Below are 20,940 nucleotides of genomic sequence, written 5' to 3' on the forward strand. Positions count from 1 at the left end.
ACAGACATGGTCAGCCATTGCCGCCTCTGCATAATAACTCTGGACTTCTTTGATGGTCTCCCACCCAAATCCTGCCCACGGCCGACCCTGCGTGTGCGGACTCTTATCTGGGAGAACCGGGTTTGATTCCCCACTCCTCCACTTGCACCTGCTAGCATGGCCTTGGGTCAGCCATAGCTCTGGCAGAGGTTGTCCTTGAAAGGGCAGCTGCTGTGAGAGCCCTCTCCAGCCCCACCCACCTCACAGGGTTTGATTCCCTACTGCTCCATTTGCAGCTGCTGGAATGGCCTTGGGTCAGCCATAGCTCTGGCAGAGGTTGTCCTTGAAAGGGCAGCTGCTGTGAGAGCCCTCTCCGGCCCCACCCACCTCACAGGGTGTCTGTTGTGGGGGAGGAAGGTAAAGAAGATTGTGAGCCGCTCTGAGACTCTTTGGAGTGGAGGGCGGGATATAAATCCAATATCTTCTTCTTCTACTACTACTTCTGAGATCTGATGAGACTGTGCTTGCCTCAGTCATCTTGGGTCATGCAGGCCAAGGCGAGAGATAGACGTGGTCTGCCATTGCCTGCCTCTGCATAATAACCCTGGACTTCCTTGGTGGTCTCCCATCCGAGTCCTGCCCATGGCCAACCCTGCTTACCTTCTGATGCTAACCAGAGCCATCCAGACCAAGGCAAGAGACAGAGAGAGGTGGTTTGTCATAGCCTGCCTCTGCGTAGCAACCCTGGACTTCCTTGGAGGTCTCCCATGTGAGTCCTAACCAGGGCTGACCCTGCTTAGCTGCTAAGATCTGACGCGAGTCCGCTAGCCTGGGTCATTCAGTTCAGAGCTGCTTCTCTCATTAGATCAGGCCTAGCACAAGGCTCCCGGCCAATCACAACCCTCTTGGGGATTTCCAGACGTGCTTTTGAGAACGTCTGAGGCCTGCTCCAACCCGCTGCGAGGGGGAGGCCTCCGGCCGCAGCTTCTGCACAGTTCTTCCTGCTTTTGAAAAATACAGCGGGGCTGGTTCCATTTTTCCCCACCCCCGGCCTCTTTCTGCCAGCAAGCCAGGAGGTCCAAGTGACCCACTGCAGGGCAGTTTTTCAAGTGACCGCACCGTCCAGTTGAAACTGCTCAGACTTGAATGCAGCAGGTTTGGCTGATCTCGTCAGATCTTAAGAACAATGAAGAAGAAGAAGATATTGGATTTATATCCCACCCTCCACTCCGAAGAGTCTCAGAGCGGCCACAATCTCCTTTCTCTTCCTCCACAACAGACACCCTGTGAGGTAGATGAAGATATTGGATTTATATCCCTCCCTCCACTCCGAAGAGTCTTAGAGCAGCTCACAATCTCCTTTCCCTTCCTCCCCCACAACAGACACCCTGTGAGGTAGATGAAGGTATTGGATTTATATCCCTCCCTCCACTCCGAAGAGTCTCAGAGCGGCCACAATCTCCTTTCCCTTCCTCCCCCACAACAGACGCCCTGTGAGGTGGGTGGGGCTGGAGAGGGCTCTCACAGCAGCTGCCCTTTCAAGGAGAACCTCTGCCAGAGCTATGGCTGACCCAAGACCATGCTAGCAGGTGCAAGTGGAGGAGTAGGGAATCAAACCCGGTTCTCCCAGATAAGAGAGTTCTGGCTGACCCAAGGCCATTCCATCAGGTGCAAGAGGAGGAGTGGGGAATCAAACCCGTTTCTCCCAGATAAGAGAGCTATGGCTGACCCAAGGCCATTCCAGCAGGTGGAAGTGGAGGAGTGGGGAATCAAACCCGGTTCTCCCAGATAAGAGAGCTATGGCTGACCCAAGGCCATTCCAGCAGCTGCAAGTGGAGGAGTGGGGAATCAAACCCGGTTCTCCCAGATAAGAATCCACACGCTTAACCACTACACCAAACTGGCTCTCCTTTCTTAGTAACGGGATGAAAGGCCATCCTGCTTAGTAACAGGATGAGAGACCGCCAAGGAATACCAAGGTCATAGCACAGAAGAAGACAACAGCAAAGCAGTGAGCCTCCATGGATGGAAAGTCACAGACAGACCTTAGCACTCAGCGAGTGGCTACTGAGACTCGAGCAGCTTCCTTAGTATCCAGAGCAGTGTCCCTTCAGACCAGGGATGTCGAACTCATTTGTTATGAGGGCCAGACCAGACACAAACGAGACCTTGTCAGGCTGGGCCATGTCTGGTTGGGCTGAACCATGTTGGGCTGTGCCACGTGTGTAGCTATTTAAGATTAGGTAGCAGAAATATGTCAAAGCGATGGTATTCCCAGTAGTAACGTATGGCTGTGAGAGCTGGACCATAAGGAAGGCCGAGCGCAAAAGAATAGATGCTTTTGAGCTGCGGTGCTGGAGAAGACTCTTGAGAGTCCCTTGGACTGCAAGAAGATCCAATCAGTCAGTCCTAAGGGAAATCAACCCAGACTGTTCCCTGGAAGGTCAGAGGCTGAAGCTCAAATCCTTTCGCCACCCAATGAGAAGGGAGCCCTCACTGGAGAAGACCCTGATGCTGGGAAAGACAGAAGGCAAAAGAAGAAGGGGACGTCAAAAGAGGAGATGGCTGGACAGTGTTACTGATGTAACTAACACGAATTTGAGCAGACTTCGGAGAATGGTGGAAGACAGGAGGGCCTGGCGTGACTTTGTCCATGGGGTCGCAGAGTTGAACTCAACTGTGCGACTGAACAACAAAGCAGAGATATAAAGGACACAAACACCATTAAATATATATATATATATATATATATTAAAAACTTAAACCGTGTTTAAAACGTTAGCACTTGTCGGTCTTAAAGGTGCTTTCTTTGTATCTCTCCCATGGGATCCAGGGAACTGGGCAAAGGAAGCTCTGGGTCTTTCCACCCTTCCCTGGGGGACCAGGAGGGGGAGGAGCCTCAGCCAATAGGAGGAAGAGAGGCTGGGCTCAATAACTCTACTGTGGGATTGAGAGAGCCTAGCAAAGCAAGCTACCCTCCCCCCACTTCCTCCCCAAGAGAGGAGCCCCAGCCAATGGAGAAAATAGAGGTTTTGCTCTGTAGCTCCAGAGCAACTGAGCAAGCTTCGCAAAGCAAGCTATTATGCAGAGGGAAGCAAGATATAGGGAGAAAGAAGCAGTTGACAGCCAGTTGCTCGGGGGCCTGATAGGAGCCCTCCAGGGACCAGATTCAGCCCCCAAATTCATGTTTGACATCCCTAAGCTGAATTAGTGTGAGCTAGCTCACAGTTTTTTAGCCTCCGGCTCACACATTTTTCTCTTGGCTCAGGAAAAATGGCCCCGGAGCAAACTTAATTTATGCATAATGCCAGTCGCTCACAAAGTAGGATTTTTGCTCACAAGTCGCCGCAGCTTAGAGGGAGTACTGATCCAGAGTCAGAGAATCAGCAGGGTTGCGGCACACAGACAAGACAAGGGCTCGTTTTGTCACCTCGCTGGATAACTTCTTCCCTCGTGGTCATAAACTCCCTCCTGGGAAAACGGGTTTCCTCCCAGTTCAAGCAGCGGCATGATTTCGACTCCGCTCAGACGTCCTCCCGTCTCTTTTTCCCCACCGCCCCCACCCAAGCTGGAGGCCTACATCTCTTTCGATTTCCACCCGAGTCACCTGCCCGAGGGACGGGAGGCGGCCAGGTATCAACCCTCCTCTTGACCAACAACCACCTGACTGGGTCTTTGGTACAGACCCAACTTTCGTCTCTGGAACGCAGCCAAGCTCTGCGCCGTCTCTGCAAAGTCTCTCGCGTGTGATGTAATCCAAGAAAACTGGATTCCCTGGATTAGCTCGATACCCACGAGACACGTCTCCCGTCCCAGTGTGTCATTCGCTTGAAGGGCCCTCGTCCGTGAAGTCATCTCAGCAGCCGTAGGTTTTGTTCCTCTCCGGTTCGGTCAAAGGACATCGGCTCATCTTCCCCGCCCTTCGCTGTTATGCTCGCATCGCCCCGGCGCATCTCTGCTATGACTCCCCGACTCTTTCAGCATCAAGGTCCTCCGCCAAAGCTCTCTGCCTTCTTGCCCCGAAACCGACGCGCGTTTTTGACAACGCTGTGAGCACCTCCCTGACGTGTCGCTCCCCTCCAGCCTTCCCAAAGTTCTTTCCACAGACCAGAAAAGTGCCGCCGGCTATTACGCACCGCAATCGAGAATTTCAGCCTTGCTCGGCAACTCCTGATCTCGTTTCCTAGACCTCCACCGGAGACCCTGGCGAGCCGATGCCAGTTTGGATAGACCAGGGGTGGCCAAACTGTGGTTTGGGAGCCATGTGTGGCTCTTTCGCACATACTGTCTGGCTCTCGAAGCCCCTACTGTCCCGTTGGCTGGCTTGGAAAAGAAGATTACATTGGATTTATAATCCACCCTATACTCTGAATCTCAGTCTCAGAACAGTCACAATCTCCTTTACCTTACCTTCCCCAACCCCCACCCACAACAAACACCCGGTGAGCAGTGTTCCCTCTAAGCTGAGTTAGTGCGAGCTAGCTCACCGTTTTTTAGCCTCCGGCTCACACATTTTTGTCTTAGCTCAGGAAAAATGGCCCCAGAGCACACTCATTTATGCTGTAGCTCACAACCTGAATGCCAGTAGCTCACAAAGTAGAATTTTTGCTCACAAGACTCTACAGCTTAGAGGGAACATTGGCCAATAGGTAGGGACGTCCCTGATGTAGACAAATAAACAAAAAATGTCTAGTTTGGCCAACAGCAGCGTTCCCTCTAAGCTGAGTTAGCGTGAGCTAGCTCACAGATTTTTAGCCTCCAGCTCACACACTTTTGTCTTAGCTCAGGAAGGATGACCCCAGAGCACACTAATTGGTGCAACTGCTCACAACTTTTAATGCCAGTAGCTCACAAAGTAGAATTTTTGCTCACAAGACTCTACAGCTTAGAGGGAACATTGGCCAATAGGTAGGGACGTCCCTGGTGTAGACAAATAAACAATGTCTCGTTTGGCCAACAGCAGTGTTCCCTCTAAGCTGAGTTAGCGTGAGCTAGCTCACAGATTTTTAGCCTCCAGCTCACACATTTTTGTCTTAGCTCAGGAAGGATGACCCCAGAGCACACTAATTGGTGCAACAGCTCACAGCTTTAATGCCAGTAGATTACAAAGTAGAATTTTTGCACACAAGACTCTGCAGCTTAGAGAGAACATTGCCGAAAAGGCCCCGGCCCTTGTTGAAGGCAGCCGAGCGTCCTTAGGACCAGGGACGATGAGGTTATCAAGGAAAGAGACGAGAACTGGGATGGAGTGCCATTGCCTGGCTCTGCCAAGAAACCCTGGACTTCTGATGGTCTCCCATCCACATACCAACCAGGACCGACCCTGCTTAGCTTCCAAGATTAGATTCGGCTAGCTGGAGCTAACCCAGGACAGGGAATCTCTTGCGTCCTTACATTTCCGCCAACAGCAGCTGCCAGGGTAGGATACAATTTATGAATCGTGCTATCATGAGAGCAGCACTAACCCTTTTCCAAATGCAAATCGAACCTGGAAACTTACTTCCCCAAGTAAATACCGAAGTTTAGCGCCTCTGCTTCAGAGGCAGACAACCTCTGAATCCCAGAGCCAGGAGACAACGATGGGGAGAAAGCCTTGGCCTCTATGTCCTGCCATTGGCCCTCCAGAGAAACTGTGTGAGGCAGGATGCTGGACTAGACAGATCCTTACTGGTCTGTTCCAGCAGGGCTCTTCTGATGCTCTTCTCAGGGGAAGGCCTCAGCCTCTCTGCCCTGTTGTTGGCCCTCCAGAGGAACTGGTTGGCCACTGTGTGAGACATGCGTAGATGGACCACTGGCCTGATCCAGCAGGGCTCTTCTTCTCAGGGGAAGGCCTCAGCTTCTGTGCCCTGTTGCTGGCCCTCCAGAGGAACTGGTTGGCCACTGTGTGAGACATGCGTAGATGGACCACTGGCCTGATCCAGCAGGGCTCTTCTGATGTTCTTCTCAGGGGAAGGCCTCAGCTTCTGTGCCCTGTTGCTGGCCCTCCAGAGGAACTGGTTGGCCACTGTGTGAGACATGCGTAGATGGACCACTGGCCTGATCCAGCAGGGCTCTTCTGATGCTCTTCTCAGGGGAAGGCCTCAGCCTCTCTGCCCTGTTGTTGGCCCTCCAGAGGAACTGGTTGTCCACTGTGTGAGACGGGAGGCTGGACTAGAAGGACCCTCACTGGTCTTACCCAGCAGGGCTCTTCTGATGTCCTTATGAGGGCCTCGGCCTCTCTGCTCTATTGTTGGCCCTCCAGAGGAACTGGCTGGCCACTGTGTGAGACAGGAGGCTGGACTAGATGGACCCTCACTGGTCTTACCCAGCATGGCTCTTCTGATGTTCCTACCCGCGCACACAGGTTGCCCAGCATCATCCAAACCAGGCCTCTCTCAGCTTCAATTTTTAGACGTCTAAAGAGATGAGACTTAGTGTCTTGCCCGGCTAACCCCCAACTAGTTATATAAACAATGAAAAAAGGAGGAATGGACAAAGATTGAAGGAGGAAAGGACAGAGGACCCAATTATACTTCTAAGCAATAAAATGGACTGGCCTAGCTGAAAAAAAAATTCAGCTGAAGAAGAACCGAATCCCACCAACACTGGGCAGAAGCCACTACTCTAGAGGAAGCTTTACGGAAATGAAGTGAACAGAAGCAGCGCAGATGGATGCAACTTCCACAGTCAAATATGCTGTAGATCTTCCCAGTGGACTGAATTTAACGGACCAGAGCCAAACCGTTCACCCTTTGCTGCCTTTAACGGCACCCAAAACTTCCTGCCTGACCCATCTCTGTCTTCTCTCCCACAGCCAAGATTCCTCTACATGCCCCTATTTACATTTGTCAACACAGCTCCTAGGAGGAAGAGGTTCAGACGGTGGGATTTGATGTGGCTTCGTGAATGCGTCTGTCATATAGCCAGAGAGCAGCAAGATGGGAAAAGCTGGTGAGAAATGTGTTTTAGGGCAGACTGCATGCAGAAGATTAACGTACGGCTGGAAATTCTTCCACAGAATGGAAATATTCCACCCCCCCTCTGTCCAGAAAGCTAGGATGTCAGGGCAAACTGGGCAAAAAGCAAACTTAAAAGCCGTGGTTTCAAGCAACAGCCAATTATGAGACACGGTACCAGGATGACACCCCCCCCGCCCACACACACACACACACCCATATGTACAACAATACACACCGGAGAAGGGGCGCAATGCATGGGATACAGAAGGCAGCGAAAAGTCCTTTTCTCCCTTTCTCGTGGACATTCAATGAAATTGCTGAGCAGTCGGGTTAGAATGGATAAAAGGAAATCCTTCACCCAAAGAGTGATTAACACCTGGAATTTACTGCCACCAGGAGGTCGTAGCGGCTACAAGCACAGACAGCTTCAAGAGGGGACTGGATCAACATCTGGAGCAGAGGTCCATCAGGGGCTATTAGCTACAGCATATTGTTGGAACTCTCTGTCTGGGGCTTTGGGGGGGAGGGGGGCACAGGGGGAGGGCTTCTAGAGTCCTGGCCCCACTGATGGACCTCCAGATGGGTTTTTTTGCCCCTGTGTGATACAGAGTGTTGGACTGGATGGGCCATTGGCCTGATCCAACATGACTTCTCTTATGTTCTAATGGCTCAGTGGTAGAGCATCTGCTTGGCAAGCAGAAAGTCCCAGGTTCAATCCCCGGCAACTCCAGTTTAAAAAATCAGGTAGCAGGTGACAGGAGAGACCTCTGCCTGAGACGCTGGAGCAGTGTTCTCTCCAAGCTGAGTTAGTGTGAGCTAGCTCATAGTTCTTTAGCCTCTAACTCACACATTTTTGTCTTCATTCAGGAAAAGCGGCCCCAGAGCAAACTAATTGATGCAGCAACTCCGAACTTTAACGCCAGTAGCTCACAAAGTAGAATTTTTGCTCACAAGACTCCACAGCTTAGAGGGAGAATCGCCTCTGGGGAGCTGCTGCCTGCCTGAGCAGACAATACTGACTTTGACAGCATGGTGGTCTGACTCAGTTTAAGACAGCTCCATGTGAGTTTGGGAGGGAGGGGATCGTGGCTCAGCGGCACGCAGAAGGTCCCAGGTTCAATCCCGGGCCCCTCCGGTCAAAAGAACCAAGGGATACAAAAGACCGTTCTCAGCCTGAGACCCTGGAGGGCCAGCTGCCAGTCTGAGTAGAAAATGCTCGCCTTGAAGGACCCAGGATCTGATTCAGTTCAAGGCAGAACTTCCTGTGCAATGTCTCTCTCTCTCTCTCTCTCTCTCTCTCTCTCTCACACACACATACACACACACACACAGTTCTGAAAAATGCTCCCAGTAGCCTGCTGTGAACTTGCTCCGTGACAAGACAAAAAAAAAACTGTCCCGCAGCCAGCTGACAAGCCACGCGGCCGGATTCGTGCCCTCATCCTTCCTCCTTCCCACACCGATGTTCGTTCGGCACTGCAACAGCCTCACAGGGCCAGGCCCTCAACCGCAGAAAGCCTACGGTCGCCTCGAGATCCTGCTCGGCACTTGCGCAAGGCAGCCCACAGATCCGTCCACGGGCCTCGTGCTATCGCAGGAGCGCAGTTCCAGACTTCCAAAATGCTCTTTAGGAGCGCAGCAGATTTTATCACGGCGACACTTTTCTTAAACGCTGCTGTCCCCCAGGGAAGCCTTTTACGGCCTTCTCGATTAAAAGGCAGCGGCCTCCTCCTCTTCCGTAGGCCTCCCGTTTCAGGCACGCAGGTGCCCGGCTTTGGAAGTTTTCACTCGTTGACGGCGGTGACAAGTGACCAGCTGGACTAGGTTTCTGGCCAGACACCAAAATTCAGCCCTGCGTGAAAGGGAAGCCGCTTCTAAGGAATTCTCAGTAGGAATCAAAGTTTGCCCAGCTTCGATCTCCAAAGTCCTGAGAGGGGAAGGCTTGGATGAATTCAGAGGTGGCAACGGGGTGGAGGAGAACAGGGTACCCACGGATATAGGAAGGGTTCACCCCAAGCCCTGTGGCACAGAGTGTTAAAGCTGCAGTACGGCAGTCCTAAGCTCTGCTCACGACCTGAGTTCAATCCCAGCGGAAACTGGTTCAGGTAACCAGTTTGAGGTTGACTCAGTCTTCCATCCTTCTGAGGTCGGTCAAGTGAGTCCCCAGCTTGCTGGGGTGGAAAGTGTAGACAACTGGGGAAGTCAATGGCAAACCACCCCGTCAAAAGTGTAGACAACTGGGGAAGTCAATGGCAAACCACCCCGTAAAAAGTCTGCCACGAAAAAGTTGTGAAAGCAACGTCACCCCAGAGTCAGAAACGACTGGTGCTTGCACAGGGGGCTACCTTGATTAGAGCCCCGTGTTAAAGCTGCAGTACGGCAGTCCTAAGCTCTGCCGATGACCTGAGTTCGATCCCAGCGGAAGCTGGTTCAGGGAGTCGTCTCGAGATTGACTCAGCCTTCCGTCCTTCTGAGGTCGGTCAAATAAGTCCCCGGCTTGCTGGGGGGAAAGCGTAGATGACTGGGGAAGGTAAGGCAAACCACCCCGTCAAAAGTGTAGAGGACTGGGGAAGGCGATGGCAAACCACCCCGTAAGAAGTCTGCCGCGAAAGCGTTGTGAAAGCAACGTCACCCCAGAGTCGGAAACGACTGGTGCTTGCACAGGGGACCTTTCCTTTTTTTCCACCCCAAGTCTAACACTGCTGCTCTTGGGAGTTTTGCCTGGGCTAGCCCCAGCGCTCTCTGCCGCTCCAAGTCTACCCGGTTTCCATCTGTCCTATTAATCCCCTGCTCTACCTCCTCCTTCCCATCCAGGCAGAGAAAGCCTGAAGGAAACCGTTTCTCCCCCAACCCCCAGATGCATCAGGACCACGAAAGACAGCTTAGCGCAAGAAGGAAAGGGGAGGAGGGAGAATTAGAGGGCAAAAGAACTGCCCACAAAGACAAACACGATTATGAATGGCAAGTCAACAGATTCATGCCCAACCCCTCTTCCTTCCGCTTTGACCGGAGGTGTGTGCGGGGGCGGGGGGGGGGAGAGCAGCTTCCAAGCCAGGTGGGACCAGACCCCCCCCCCAATAGCAAAGCAGAAAACAGGAGATGCCAGCAGCCAGACATACCGTGGCAAGCAGGCAAAGGGTCGGACAGAGTGCCAAGAATCCACAGGAGCACCCAGACAGTAGACGTGGAGGGTGGGAAGGAGCCACGCACGAAGCAGAGATGCTTTAGGACTGGGTTTCCCAACCTAGGGGTCCTGTCCCCAAAAGTGGGTCATCGTGAAGCTAGTGAAAGGGGCACCGAATATTTGCAGCTTCAATGACTGTATGCTCGGTTTCCTTCTTCCTCCAAACTGAGTCCCATACCAAGTCAATGCGGGTAACGCGGGTTGCCACACCAGAAAGGGACCGTCGCTGCCGGGACCTTTGCCTATCACTCCTACGGCTGCCAACCTCCAGGCGGGGCCTGGAGATTTCCCAGAATAACTGAATTCCAGACGTAAGGGTCGGATCCCTTAGAGAAGATGGCTGCTCTGGAGGATGCACTTGACAACATTAAACCCCACTGAGGTTTTCCCCCCCCCCCAATACTGCACCCCCCAAAAAAAACACTCCAGGAACTTCCCAACCCAGAGTTGGCAACTGAAAGGATGCCAATTTATAGGAACGAGGCCTCAATAAACCCAAATCTGACGCTGGAAGACCAAGGAAGAGGAAAAGGCTGGAAGGGGTGAGGGGGGGGTGCCAAAATCTAGCTCCATCATTAGGGGAGGAACGGTGGCTCAGTGGTAGAGCATCTGCTTGGGAAGCAGAAGGTCCCAGGTTCAATCCCTGGCATCTCCAAAAAAGGGTCCAGGCAAATAGGTGTGAAAAACCTCAGCTTGAGACCCTGAAGAGCCGCTGCCAGTCTGAGAAGACAATACTGACTTTGATGGACCAAGGGTCTGATTCAGGATAAGGCAGCTTCATATGTTCATATGAGAAAGGGGACACCCCGGGGGGGGGGGGGCAATGGAGCAAGGCAGACAAGGCTGCACTTTGTGTGAGCTGCATCAAGCTGAAAGGGGGTAAGAGAAGGGAGGAAGGGTCTAGGCTAGGGTTGCCAACCTCCAGGTGGCAGCCAAAGATCTGGAATTACCACCCATCACCAGGCTGCAGAGATTGGTTCCCCTGGACAATATGGGATTTAGGACATCACAGCCTACGGAGCTCTCTCCCTTCCCAAAACCCTGCCCCAAGTCTCCAGAAACATTCCCAACCCTGGGATTGCTAAGCTCCGGGTGAGGCCTGGAGATCTCCCAGAATGACAGCTTGTCTCTAGACCAGGGGTGGCCAATGGTAGCTCTCCAGAGGTTTTTTTGCCTACAATTCCCATCAGCCCCAGCCATTGGCCATGCTAGCTGGGGATGATGGGAGTTGTAGGCAAAAAAAACATCTGGAGAGCTACCGCTGGCCACCCCTGTTCTAGACTATAAAGATCAGCTACCTTGGAGAAAATGGATGCTTTGGAGGGGGAAACTCTGGGGCCACCTCCAAACTTCCAAAAATATTCCAAATCCTGGGGTTGCTAACTTCCAGGTGGGGCCTGGAGATCTCCCAGAATTGCAGCTCATCTCAGGACTTTATAAATTTAGCTTCCCTGGAGAAAACGGCTGTTTTGGAGGAGGGGCTCTGGGTCATTTCTACCCCTTTGAGGTGCCACCTCCAAACCACCAGGAATATTCCAAAGCCTGGGGTTGCTAACCTCCAGGTGGGTGAATAAACACCCAACCACAAATGGTTATAGTGACCAACAATTGCTAAGACTATACAGCAACGCAATAATGTGATAATGGTGATAATGCACAAATACATCGAGACACGGACAAAACTCTCAAAGAGCGTGTTCATGGAAGATAGTAGAGCCCCATAGTACTGGGAGTCGACTTGTAGCTTCTGCTTCAACAAATCTTCAAGAAGAAGAAGAAGAAGATGATGAAGATATTGGATTTATATCCCGCCCTCCACTCCGAAGAGTCTCAGAGTGGCTCACAATCTCCTTTATCTTCCTCCCCCACAACAGACACCCTGTGAGGTGGGTGGGGCTGGAGAGGGCTCTCACAGCAGCTGCCCTTTCAAGGACAACCTCTGCCAGAGCTATGGCTGATCCAAGGCCATTCTAGCAGGTGCAAGTGGAGGAGTGGGGAATCAAACCCGGTTCTCCTAGATAAGAGTCCACACACCAAACTGGCTCAAGCAATGGAAAGTTCTACTCCATTTTCCTTCAAATCAAATAATCCACGAACCACAATTCCTACAGCGTCACAGTTAATCAGTATCAACAACCTCTTCCATATAACACTTGAGCCGCTTCTGAGCCTGTTTGAAGTTAGTGGAGCCTATACGCCCAGTGAGATTACTTTAGTGTTGTTGATACTGCTTAACTGTGAAGCTGTATGAATTGTGTATGAATAATGATCAGTTAGTTTGCCCTCTTAATCAACAAACTGCTTGTATTTCAGCTCACAATACCTGATCCCCTCCTCTGATTAAGCATATATGTCCAGTGATGAAACATTGTGCGATTACTTTAGTGTTGCTGTATGAATTGTGTATGAATAATGATCAGTTAGTTTGCCCTCTTAATCAACAAACCGCTTGTATCTCAGCTCACAATACCTGATCCCCTCGTCTGATGAAGTCTGCTTAGAGCACACGAAAGCTTACGTTCTGAATAAAAATTGGTCGGCCTTAAAGCTGCCGCTTGACTCCTGCTTTGTTCTAATGTATATGAATTGTGGTCCGTGGGTTATTTGATCTGAAGGAAAACGGAGCAGAACTTTTCATTGCTTGAAGATGAATGTACTCTTAGAGAGTTTTGTCCTTCGCTATATATTTGTGTATTCTCACCATTAGCACATCATTGTATTGCTATATAGTCTTAGTAATTGTTAGTCACTATAACCATTAGTGGTTGTGCATTTATTCATTTATCAGTGACCTCTCTCTGTTGTAAATAACCTCCAGTTGGGGCCTGGAGATCTCCTGGAATCCCAGCTCCTCCCGAGTGGATAAAGACCAGCTCATCTGGAGAAAATGGATGCTTTGGAGAGGGGACTCTGGGGTATTTCTACCCTTCTGAAGCACCCCCTAGAATATTCCAAATCCTGGAATTCTCCCGGAAATCCAATTCACCGCCCAGACTATAAAGACCAGCTCCCTTGGAGAAAAGGGCTGCTTTGGAGGGGGGACTCTGTGGCCTTGGACCACACTGAGGTTCAGGGATGCCAGCCTCCAGGTGGGACCTGGGGATCCCCCGGAATTCCAGCTCCTCTCGAGACTGCAGAGATCAGTTCCCCTGGAGGAAAAGGTTGCTTTGGAGGAGGGACTCTGTGGCCTTGTGCCCCACTGAGGTTCAGGGATGCCAGCCTCCAGGTGGGACCTGGGGATCCCCCAGAATTCCAGCTCCTCTCCAGACTGCAGAGATCAGTTCCCCTGGAGGAAAGGGCTGCTTTGGAGGGGGGACTCTGTGGCCTTGTGCCCCTCTGAGGTTCAGGGATGCCAGCCTCCAGGTGGGACCTGGGGATCCCCTGGAATTCCAGCTCCTCTCCAGACTACAGAGAACAGTTCCCCTGGAGGAAAAGGCTGCTTTGGAGGGGGGACTCTGTGGCCTTGTGCCCCACTGAGGTTCAGGGATGCCAGCCTCCAGGTGGGACCTGGGGATCCCCCAGAATTCCAGCTCCTCTCCAGACTGCAGAGATCAGATCCCCTGGAGGAAAGGGCTGCTTTGGAGGGGGGACTCTGGGGCATTTCTACCCTTCTGAAGCACCCCCTGGAATATCCCGAACCCCAGAGTGGCCAGCCTCCAGGTGGAGCCTGGAGATCTCCCGGAAACCCAGTTCCCCCCAGGCATCCGCGCCCCCTCGAAGCTCCACCCCGCAAATCTCCTGGAATCTCCAGGCGGGAGTTGGCAATCCGACCTTTGACAGCCTCCCCAGCCAAGGCCGAGCCTCGCGAGCAGGCGCAGAGTTCCGGAGCATGTACAGAGTCCCGCCCCAGCCGCCCGGCGTCCTCCCCCCTTCCCGGCTGCCCCACCTGCTCGAAGGCCCAGGTCTCGGCCACCCGCCGGGCGCTCAGGTCCAGCAGGGTCTCGACGGCGGCGGGGGGCGGCCGGGCCTCGCTCTGCTCCCCGGAGGCGCCGCATTTGCGCTTGGCCGGCGGAGGCTCCATAGGCCCCGCGGATCCCCGGCCTCGCGTAGGCGCCGTCGCCGGGAACCCCACCGCCGGGCCCGGCCCCGCTGCGTCGCTCGCCCGCTCGCGTTCCTCTCCGCCCGGCGGCCGCGGCGCCTTTAAGGGGCTCCCACAACAATGAGCTCGGCGGCCGCTGCCTCCGCGGCCCGCCCCTTTCGCGGCGCACGCTCCCCATTGGACGCCCGCGCGGGGAAGGGCCGTCCGCCATTGGCCGGGCGGCGCTGCCCGTCAGGAGGAGAACCGGGCCTTCCCCTCCCCCCCGGGGGGTGGGGAAGGGAGGGCGGCTCTTGGAGGCGGGCGGCTATCTGGGGACGGGGTGTCAATCAACGGTCGGGAGGCGCCCGGCCAATCAGGGCTGGCGGGAGGCCGTGGCTCGTCCAAAGGAGGCGCTGCGGGGGCGGAGCCTGGGACGCGAGCACTTCCATTCACAACATTCGGCTGCCGGCTGGGAATGGCAACAATGTGGACCGGGCGTTCCGGATACGGAACGGGCACACACCCAGGGGAGGGGAGGGGCGGGGCGGGGCTGGCTTCCTTTTGGACCCCCAGAAGGGGAAAGGGACTCTCGCCTTGCAAAGAATGGGGAGGCTTCGGGTTTGCAAGGGGGCGCGGCTAGCCTGCATTTTCTTCTCATTCTGGAGGTCTGCAGGAGGGGAAGGGAAGGCCGCTGCTGTTCAGTCGCACCGCGGACCAAGTACTGATACCTAATAATAATATACTTAATAATCTAAATAATACTGATACTTAATCATTTAAGATATAATAAAATAAATACATTTTATATATGATATATATACACGTATACACAGAATCCTAGAGTTGGAAGGGACATCCAAGGTCATCTAGTCCAACCCCCTGCACAATGCAGGAAACTCACAAACGCCACCCCCTCAATTCACAGGATCCTCATTGCTGTCAGATGACCTTATAGCCTCTTTTGTATTTTTTTTAAACTGTTGCGTGGGTTAAATATATTATATCTCATTACTTTTGAAGTACATCACTGCAGACGGCAAATGTAGGCATGAAGTTAAAAGATGTTTGCTCCTTGGGAGGACAGCTACGGTGAACCTGGGCAGTATAATAAAAAGTGGAGACATCACCCTGCCAACAAATGTCCGTCTAGTCCAAGCGATGGTATTCCCAATAGTAACGTATGGCTGTGAGAGCTGGACCATAAGGAAGGCCGAGCGCAGAAGAATAGATGCTTTCAAGCTTTGGTGCTGGAGAAGACTCTTGAGAGTCCCTTGGACTGCAAGGAGATCCAATCAGTCAGTCCTAAGGGAAATCAACCCAGACTGCTCCCTGGAAGGTCAGATGCTGAAGCTGAAGCTCAAATCCTTTGGCCACCTAATGAGAAGGGAGCACTCCCTGGAGAAGACCCTGATGCTGGGAAAGGCAGAAGGCAAAAGAAGAAGGAGACGGCAAAAGAGGAGATGGCTGGACAGCATTACTGATGTCACAAACACGAATTTGAGCAGACTGTAGAGGATGGTGGAAGACAGGAGGGCCTGGCATGACTTGGTCCGTGGGGTCGCAAAGAGTCGGATTGGACTGTGAGACTGAACAATAGCAATATACATATATACATATACATACATACATACATATATATATATATATATATATATATATATATATATATATATATATATATATATATATATATATATATAATGTTCAGTACTAATACTTCAGTACTGACCTTCAACGGCATCTGGATCGGGGTGGCTCGGCGGTGCTGATGTTGTTAGACCTGTCGGCGGCGTTCGACACGGTCGACCATCGGCTACTGACGTGCCGCCTCGCCGACGCAGGGATTCAGGGGTTGGCCTTACAGTGGCTTTCCTCTTTCCTGGAAGGTCGGGGACAAAGAGTCGCAATTGGGGGGGAGCTGTCTCGGAGGCGCCCACTTGATTGTGGTGTGCCCCAAGGGGCGGTTCTCTCCCCGATGTTATTTAACATCTACATGTGGCCCCTTGCCCAGATTGCCCGAAGGTATGGGTTGGGGTGTCACCAGTATGCTGATGACACCCAGCTCTATCTGCTGATGGATGGCCAGCCTGTCTGCGCCCCGGAAAACCTTGACCAGGCACTACGGGCCGTGGCTGAGTGGCTCAGACTGAGTGGGCTGAAGTTAAATCCTGCGAAGACAGAGGTCCTTTGCTTGGGCCGCCGCGGCCCGGGGAGGGGGATCCCCCTGCCGGCTTTTGATGGTGCGCCGCTTATGGCGGCGGACAGGGTCAGGAGCTTGGGGGTGCTATTGGAGCCTTCTTTAAAGATGGAGGCTCAGATAGCAGCCGCTGCCAAGTCCGCATTTTTTCATCTTAGACGGGCAAGGCAGCTGGCCCCCTTTCTGGAGCGCGACGACCTAGCAACAGTGATCCATGCTACGGTCACCTCAAGGTTGGACTACTGCAAAGCCCTCTACATGGGGCTGCCCTTGTCTCGGACCCGGAAACTGCAGCTGGTGCAGAATGCCGCGGCCCGGCTGTTATTGGGTCTCCCAAAGTGGGAACACATTCAGCCGGGTCTTCGGACTCTGCACTGGCTTCCAGTGATATACCGAGTCCGGTACAAGGTGCTGGTTATTACCTTTAAAGCCCTATATGGCCTGGGACCTGCCTACCTGAAGGACCGTCTCTCCCCACATGTTCCCCAGAGAGCACTGAGGTCAGGAACACAAAATCTCCTCACTATCCCCGGGCCAAAAGAAGCCCGCCTGAAAGCCACCAGGGAAAGGGCTTTCTCCGTTATGGCCCCCGTATGGTGGAACCAGCTGCCGGAAGAGGTGAGGGACCTGCGGGACTTAGCGCAGTTCCGCAGGGCCTGTAAGACGACCCTCTTCCGGCTAGCCTATACCTAGCCTACATTTAGCTAGGATAACAACCTGAGGAAACTGGCCAGCCATCTGTTCATAGGAAACTGAATTACTCTGTTTTAATGTTTTAACTGCTTAAATTATTTAATTGTTTTACATTTGAAATTGTTTATTTTTAAGTTTGATTAATTGTTGGAAGCCGCCCTGAGCCATCCGTGGGAAGGGCGGGATATAAATCCCAAATAAATAAATAAATAAAAATAAATAAATAAATAAATAAATAAATGTTATATAAATAGTATATATTTATTATATATACTTATTACGTGATGTGGTGGCTAAAAAGGCAAATGCAGTTTTGGGCTGTATCGACAGAAGTCTGGTGTCCGGATCATGAGAAGTGATGGTATCGCTTTACTCTGTTCTGGTAAGGCCTCCCTTAAGAGTATTGTTGGGGTGAAAACGGTGGCCGAAGACAGAGATCCAGTCAGGAATGTGAACAAACTGGAAGGCGATCCAGGCCCCAGCATCCGGAGTGGGGCAGGAATGTCTATAGAAGTAGTCAAGTGGGAAGGCCAAGCGCTGTTCTAATGGTGGCAGGAAGAGGATCTTTAATCCATCCAGGGGTTTTGCGCTCCAAGGCTCGTCTGCTTCTGGCTCCTGCCTGGTGATGGTTGGGCTGCACCTTCAGGAGATCTGCTGTCGTCTGCAGTTCCTGGCTGGTCACCTCGACTCTCGCAGGGCTGGCCTGTGTCTTTGTCTGGATTCTTGACGCGCTTGACCCTGGTGGGATGGATCCAACCGTCAGGAGCTGTGGGAGATCAGGAGGACCTGGAAGGGGCCACATAGCCAGTGAAGCTATTTCCATTTCCCAAGAAGCTGCTACTATCATGGAACAGGTCAAGCTCTGCATTAGAGTAAGGGTACCCAGAAGTTCCACCCCAACTGAGGGTGGCACCACCCGTAATTCCCAGACAGACAGGTTCCAGATTCTCATCAGAGACAGCGAGCAGAGTTGCAGGATTCAGGCGGTTGCAGACTTCAGAACCAAGCAGAAGGGCTTTATACGTGGCTAATCAGGGGCTGGTCCGCTGCTTGGGCCCCCTTTGCTAGAGTCAGGAGGCCACGGGGTGAGAGTAGCACACGTGAATGGCATGTTCAAGAGTCGATTTCTGGGCTTCCTCAACTGCCATCTCTGTTTTCTGCAATAACTCTAATGCAGGCTGGTCATTCCTTCACTGTAACAGTCTTGTGTTCAGTTTTGGGCACCACATTTTAAGAAGGATATAGACAAGCTGGAAGGGGTCCAGAGGAGGGCGATGAAGGTGGTGAGGGGTCTGGAGACCAAGTCCTATGAGAAAAGGTTGAAGGAGCTGGGCATGTTTAGCCTAGAGAGGAGGCGGCTGAGAGGTGATAGGATCACCATCGTCAAGTCCTTGAAGGGCTGTTCTATAGAGGATGGGGTGGAATTGTTTTCTGTGGCCCCAGAAGGTAGGACCAGAACCAACAGGTCGATATTAAATCAAAAGAGTTTCCTGCTCAACATTAGGAAGAATTTCCTGACCGTTAGAGCATTTCCTCAGTGGAACAGGCTCCCTCAGGAGGTGGTGGGCTCTCCTTCCTTGGTGGTTTTTCAACAGAGGCTAGATGGCCATCTGACAGCGATGAAGATCCTGTGAATTTAGGGGGAGATGCTTGTGAGTTTCCTGCATTGTGCAGGGGGTTGGACTAGATGGCCCTGGAGGTTCCGTCCTACTCTAGGATTCTATTAGGAAGAACTTCCTGACTGTTAGAGCGGTTCCTCAGTGGAACAGGCTTAATAAGAACATAAGAGAAGCCATGTTAGATCAGGCCAATGGCCGATCCAGTCCAACACTCTGTGTCACACAGTGGCAAAATTTTATATATATATATATATATATATATATATATACACACTGTGGCTAATAGCCACTGATGGACCTCTGCTCCATATTTTTATCAAACCCCTCTTGAAGGTGGCTATGCTTGTGGCCGCCACCACCTCCTGTGGCAGTGAATTCCACATGTTAATCACCCTTTGGGTGAAGAAGTACTTCCTTTTATCCATTTTAACCTGTCTGCTCAGCAATTTCATCGAATGCCCACGAGTTCTTGTATTGTGAAAAAGCTTCCTTGGGAGGTGGTGGGCTCTCCTTCCTTGGAGGTTTTTCAACAGAGGTTGGATGGCCATCTGACAGCAATGCTGATCCTGTGAATTTAGGGGGAGATATTTGGGAATTTCCTGATTGTGCAGGGGGTTGGACTAGATGACCCTAGAGGTTGATTTGCTTGAAGAGGCTTGTATTGTTGTGGAGTTCACACCCTTGTATCTGAAATGGATTTTTGAAGCTTGAAGAAGCAATAGTGAAACAAGGCATTAGTACATCCTTGTTGCAATGACTGGACTGCTGGCTGCCTTATGAATTATGAATTTAAAGTTGGACTAAACGTGACATCAATCGTCATCAATCTTCTTCAGGATATCATTGGACTTTTTGGCTAAGAATATAGCATTGGGCTTCTCTAAAGTTGGACTTTATATTCTATGGTTGTTTGGTGATGTTTCAATTTGTATAATTTTTTGCATTGATTTTGCTTATAGTCTGCTTCACAATATAGTAGTTTTGAGAATATTGTTATTTGTGGCATTTGATAGAGGCTGGTAATCACGGAAGCTTTGTGCTTATTTCTTTGCTATCTATTACTGTGATTCTCTTGTGAGGTTGCCCACCTGGAGGCTGGCATCCCTGAACCTCAGTGGGGCACAAGGCCACAGAGTCCCCCCACCCCTCCAAAGCAGCCCTTTCCTCCAGGGGAACTGGTCTCTGTAGTCTGGAGAGGAGCTGGAATTCCAGGGGATCCCCAGGTCCCACCTGGAGGCTGGCATCCCTGAACTCCGTGGGGCACAAGGCCACAGAGTCCCCCCTCCAAAGCAGCCATTTCCTCCAGGGAAGCAGATCTCTGTAGTCTGGAGAGGAGCTGGAATTCTGGGGGATCCCCAGGTCTCACCTGGAGGCTGGCATCCCTGAACCTCAGTGTGGCACAAGGCTACAGAGTCCCCCCCCCCCCTCCAAAGCAGCCCTTTCCTCCAGGGGAACTGATCTCTGCAGTCTGGAGAGGAGCTGGAATTCCAGGGGATCCCCAGGTCCCGCCTGGAGGCTGGCATCCCTGAACTTCCGTGGGGCACAAGGCCACAGAGTCCCCCCTCCAAAGCAGCCCTTTTCTCCAGGGGAACTGATCTCTGTAGTCTGGAGAGGAGCTGGAATTCTGGGGGATCCCCAGGTCTCACCTGGAGGCTGGCATCCCTGAACCTCAGTGGGGGCACAAGGCCACAGAGTCCCCCCCCCCCTCCAAAGCAGCCCTTTCCTCAAGGGGAACTGATCTCTGCAGTCTGGAGAGGAGCTGGAATTCCAGGGGGATCCCCAGGTCCCGCCTGGAGGCTGGCATCCCTGAACTTCCGTGGGGCACAAGGCCACAGAGTCCCCCCTCCAAAGCAGCCCTTTTCTCCAGGGGAACTGATCTCTGTAGTCTGGAGAGGAGCTGGAATTCTGGGGGATCCCCAGGTCTCACCTGGAGGCTGGCATCCCTGAACCTCAGTGGGGCACAAGGCACAGAGTCCCCCCTCCAAAGCAGCCCCTTCCTCCAGGGGAACTGATCTCTGCAGTCTGGAGATGAGTTGTAATTTCTGGGGAATCCCAAGGTCCCACCTGGAGACTGGCATCCCAAGCCATTTCTCACAGAAGACTCTAGGGAAACTTGGGATTTCTTTCTCGCTCTGTTCACAACAACCCTAGCAAAACTCAGCATTAACTGGCTTTGCATTACAAGCATGCCCTCCAGTGCTGACACCTGGGCTTCCTTTTCAGGGGGAAGGGAGTTCTCACTGCCCTTTCACTGGCCTCCCTCCCCTCCTCAGTCCACATCCTCCCCAAAAGCACCCCCCCACACACACACA

At 52.3% G+C, this 20,940-nt stretch overlaps 1 protein-coding gene across 1 annotated transcript in view; it reads right to left on the reverse strand.

Moving 5' to 3' along the window:
* ZSWIM4 (zinc finger SWIM-type containing 4) overlaps window positions 1-14,250 on the reverse strand; it is a 102,826-nt gene extending 88,576 nt beyond the window's left edge. Inside the window, 1 exon segment of the mRNA XM_060252672.1 lies at window positions 13,988-14,250. Coding sequence (XP_060108655.1) covers window positions 13,988-14,122 — 135 coding nt within the window. The 5' untranslated portion in view covers window positions 14,123-14,250.
* Between the last annotated feature and the right edge of the window lie 6,690 nt (window positions 14,251-20,940).

Source organism: Heteronotia binoei, chromosome 13, assembly GCF_032191835.1.
Source record: "Heteronotia binoei isolate CCM8104 ecotype False Entrance Well chromosome 13, APGP_CSIRO_Hbin_v1, whole genome shotgun sequence".
Taxonomy (NCBI): Eukaryota; Metazoa; Chordata; class Lepidosauria; order Squamata; family Gekkonidae; genus Heteronotia; species Heteronotia binoei.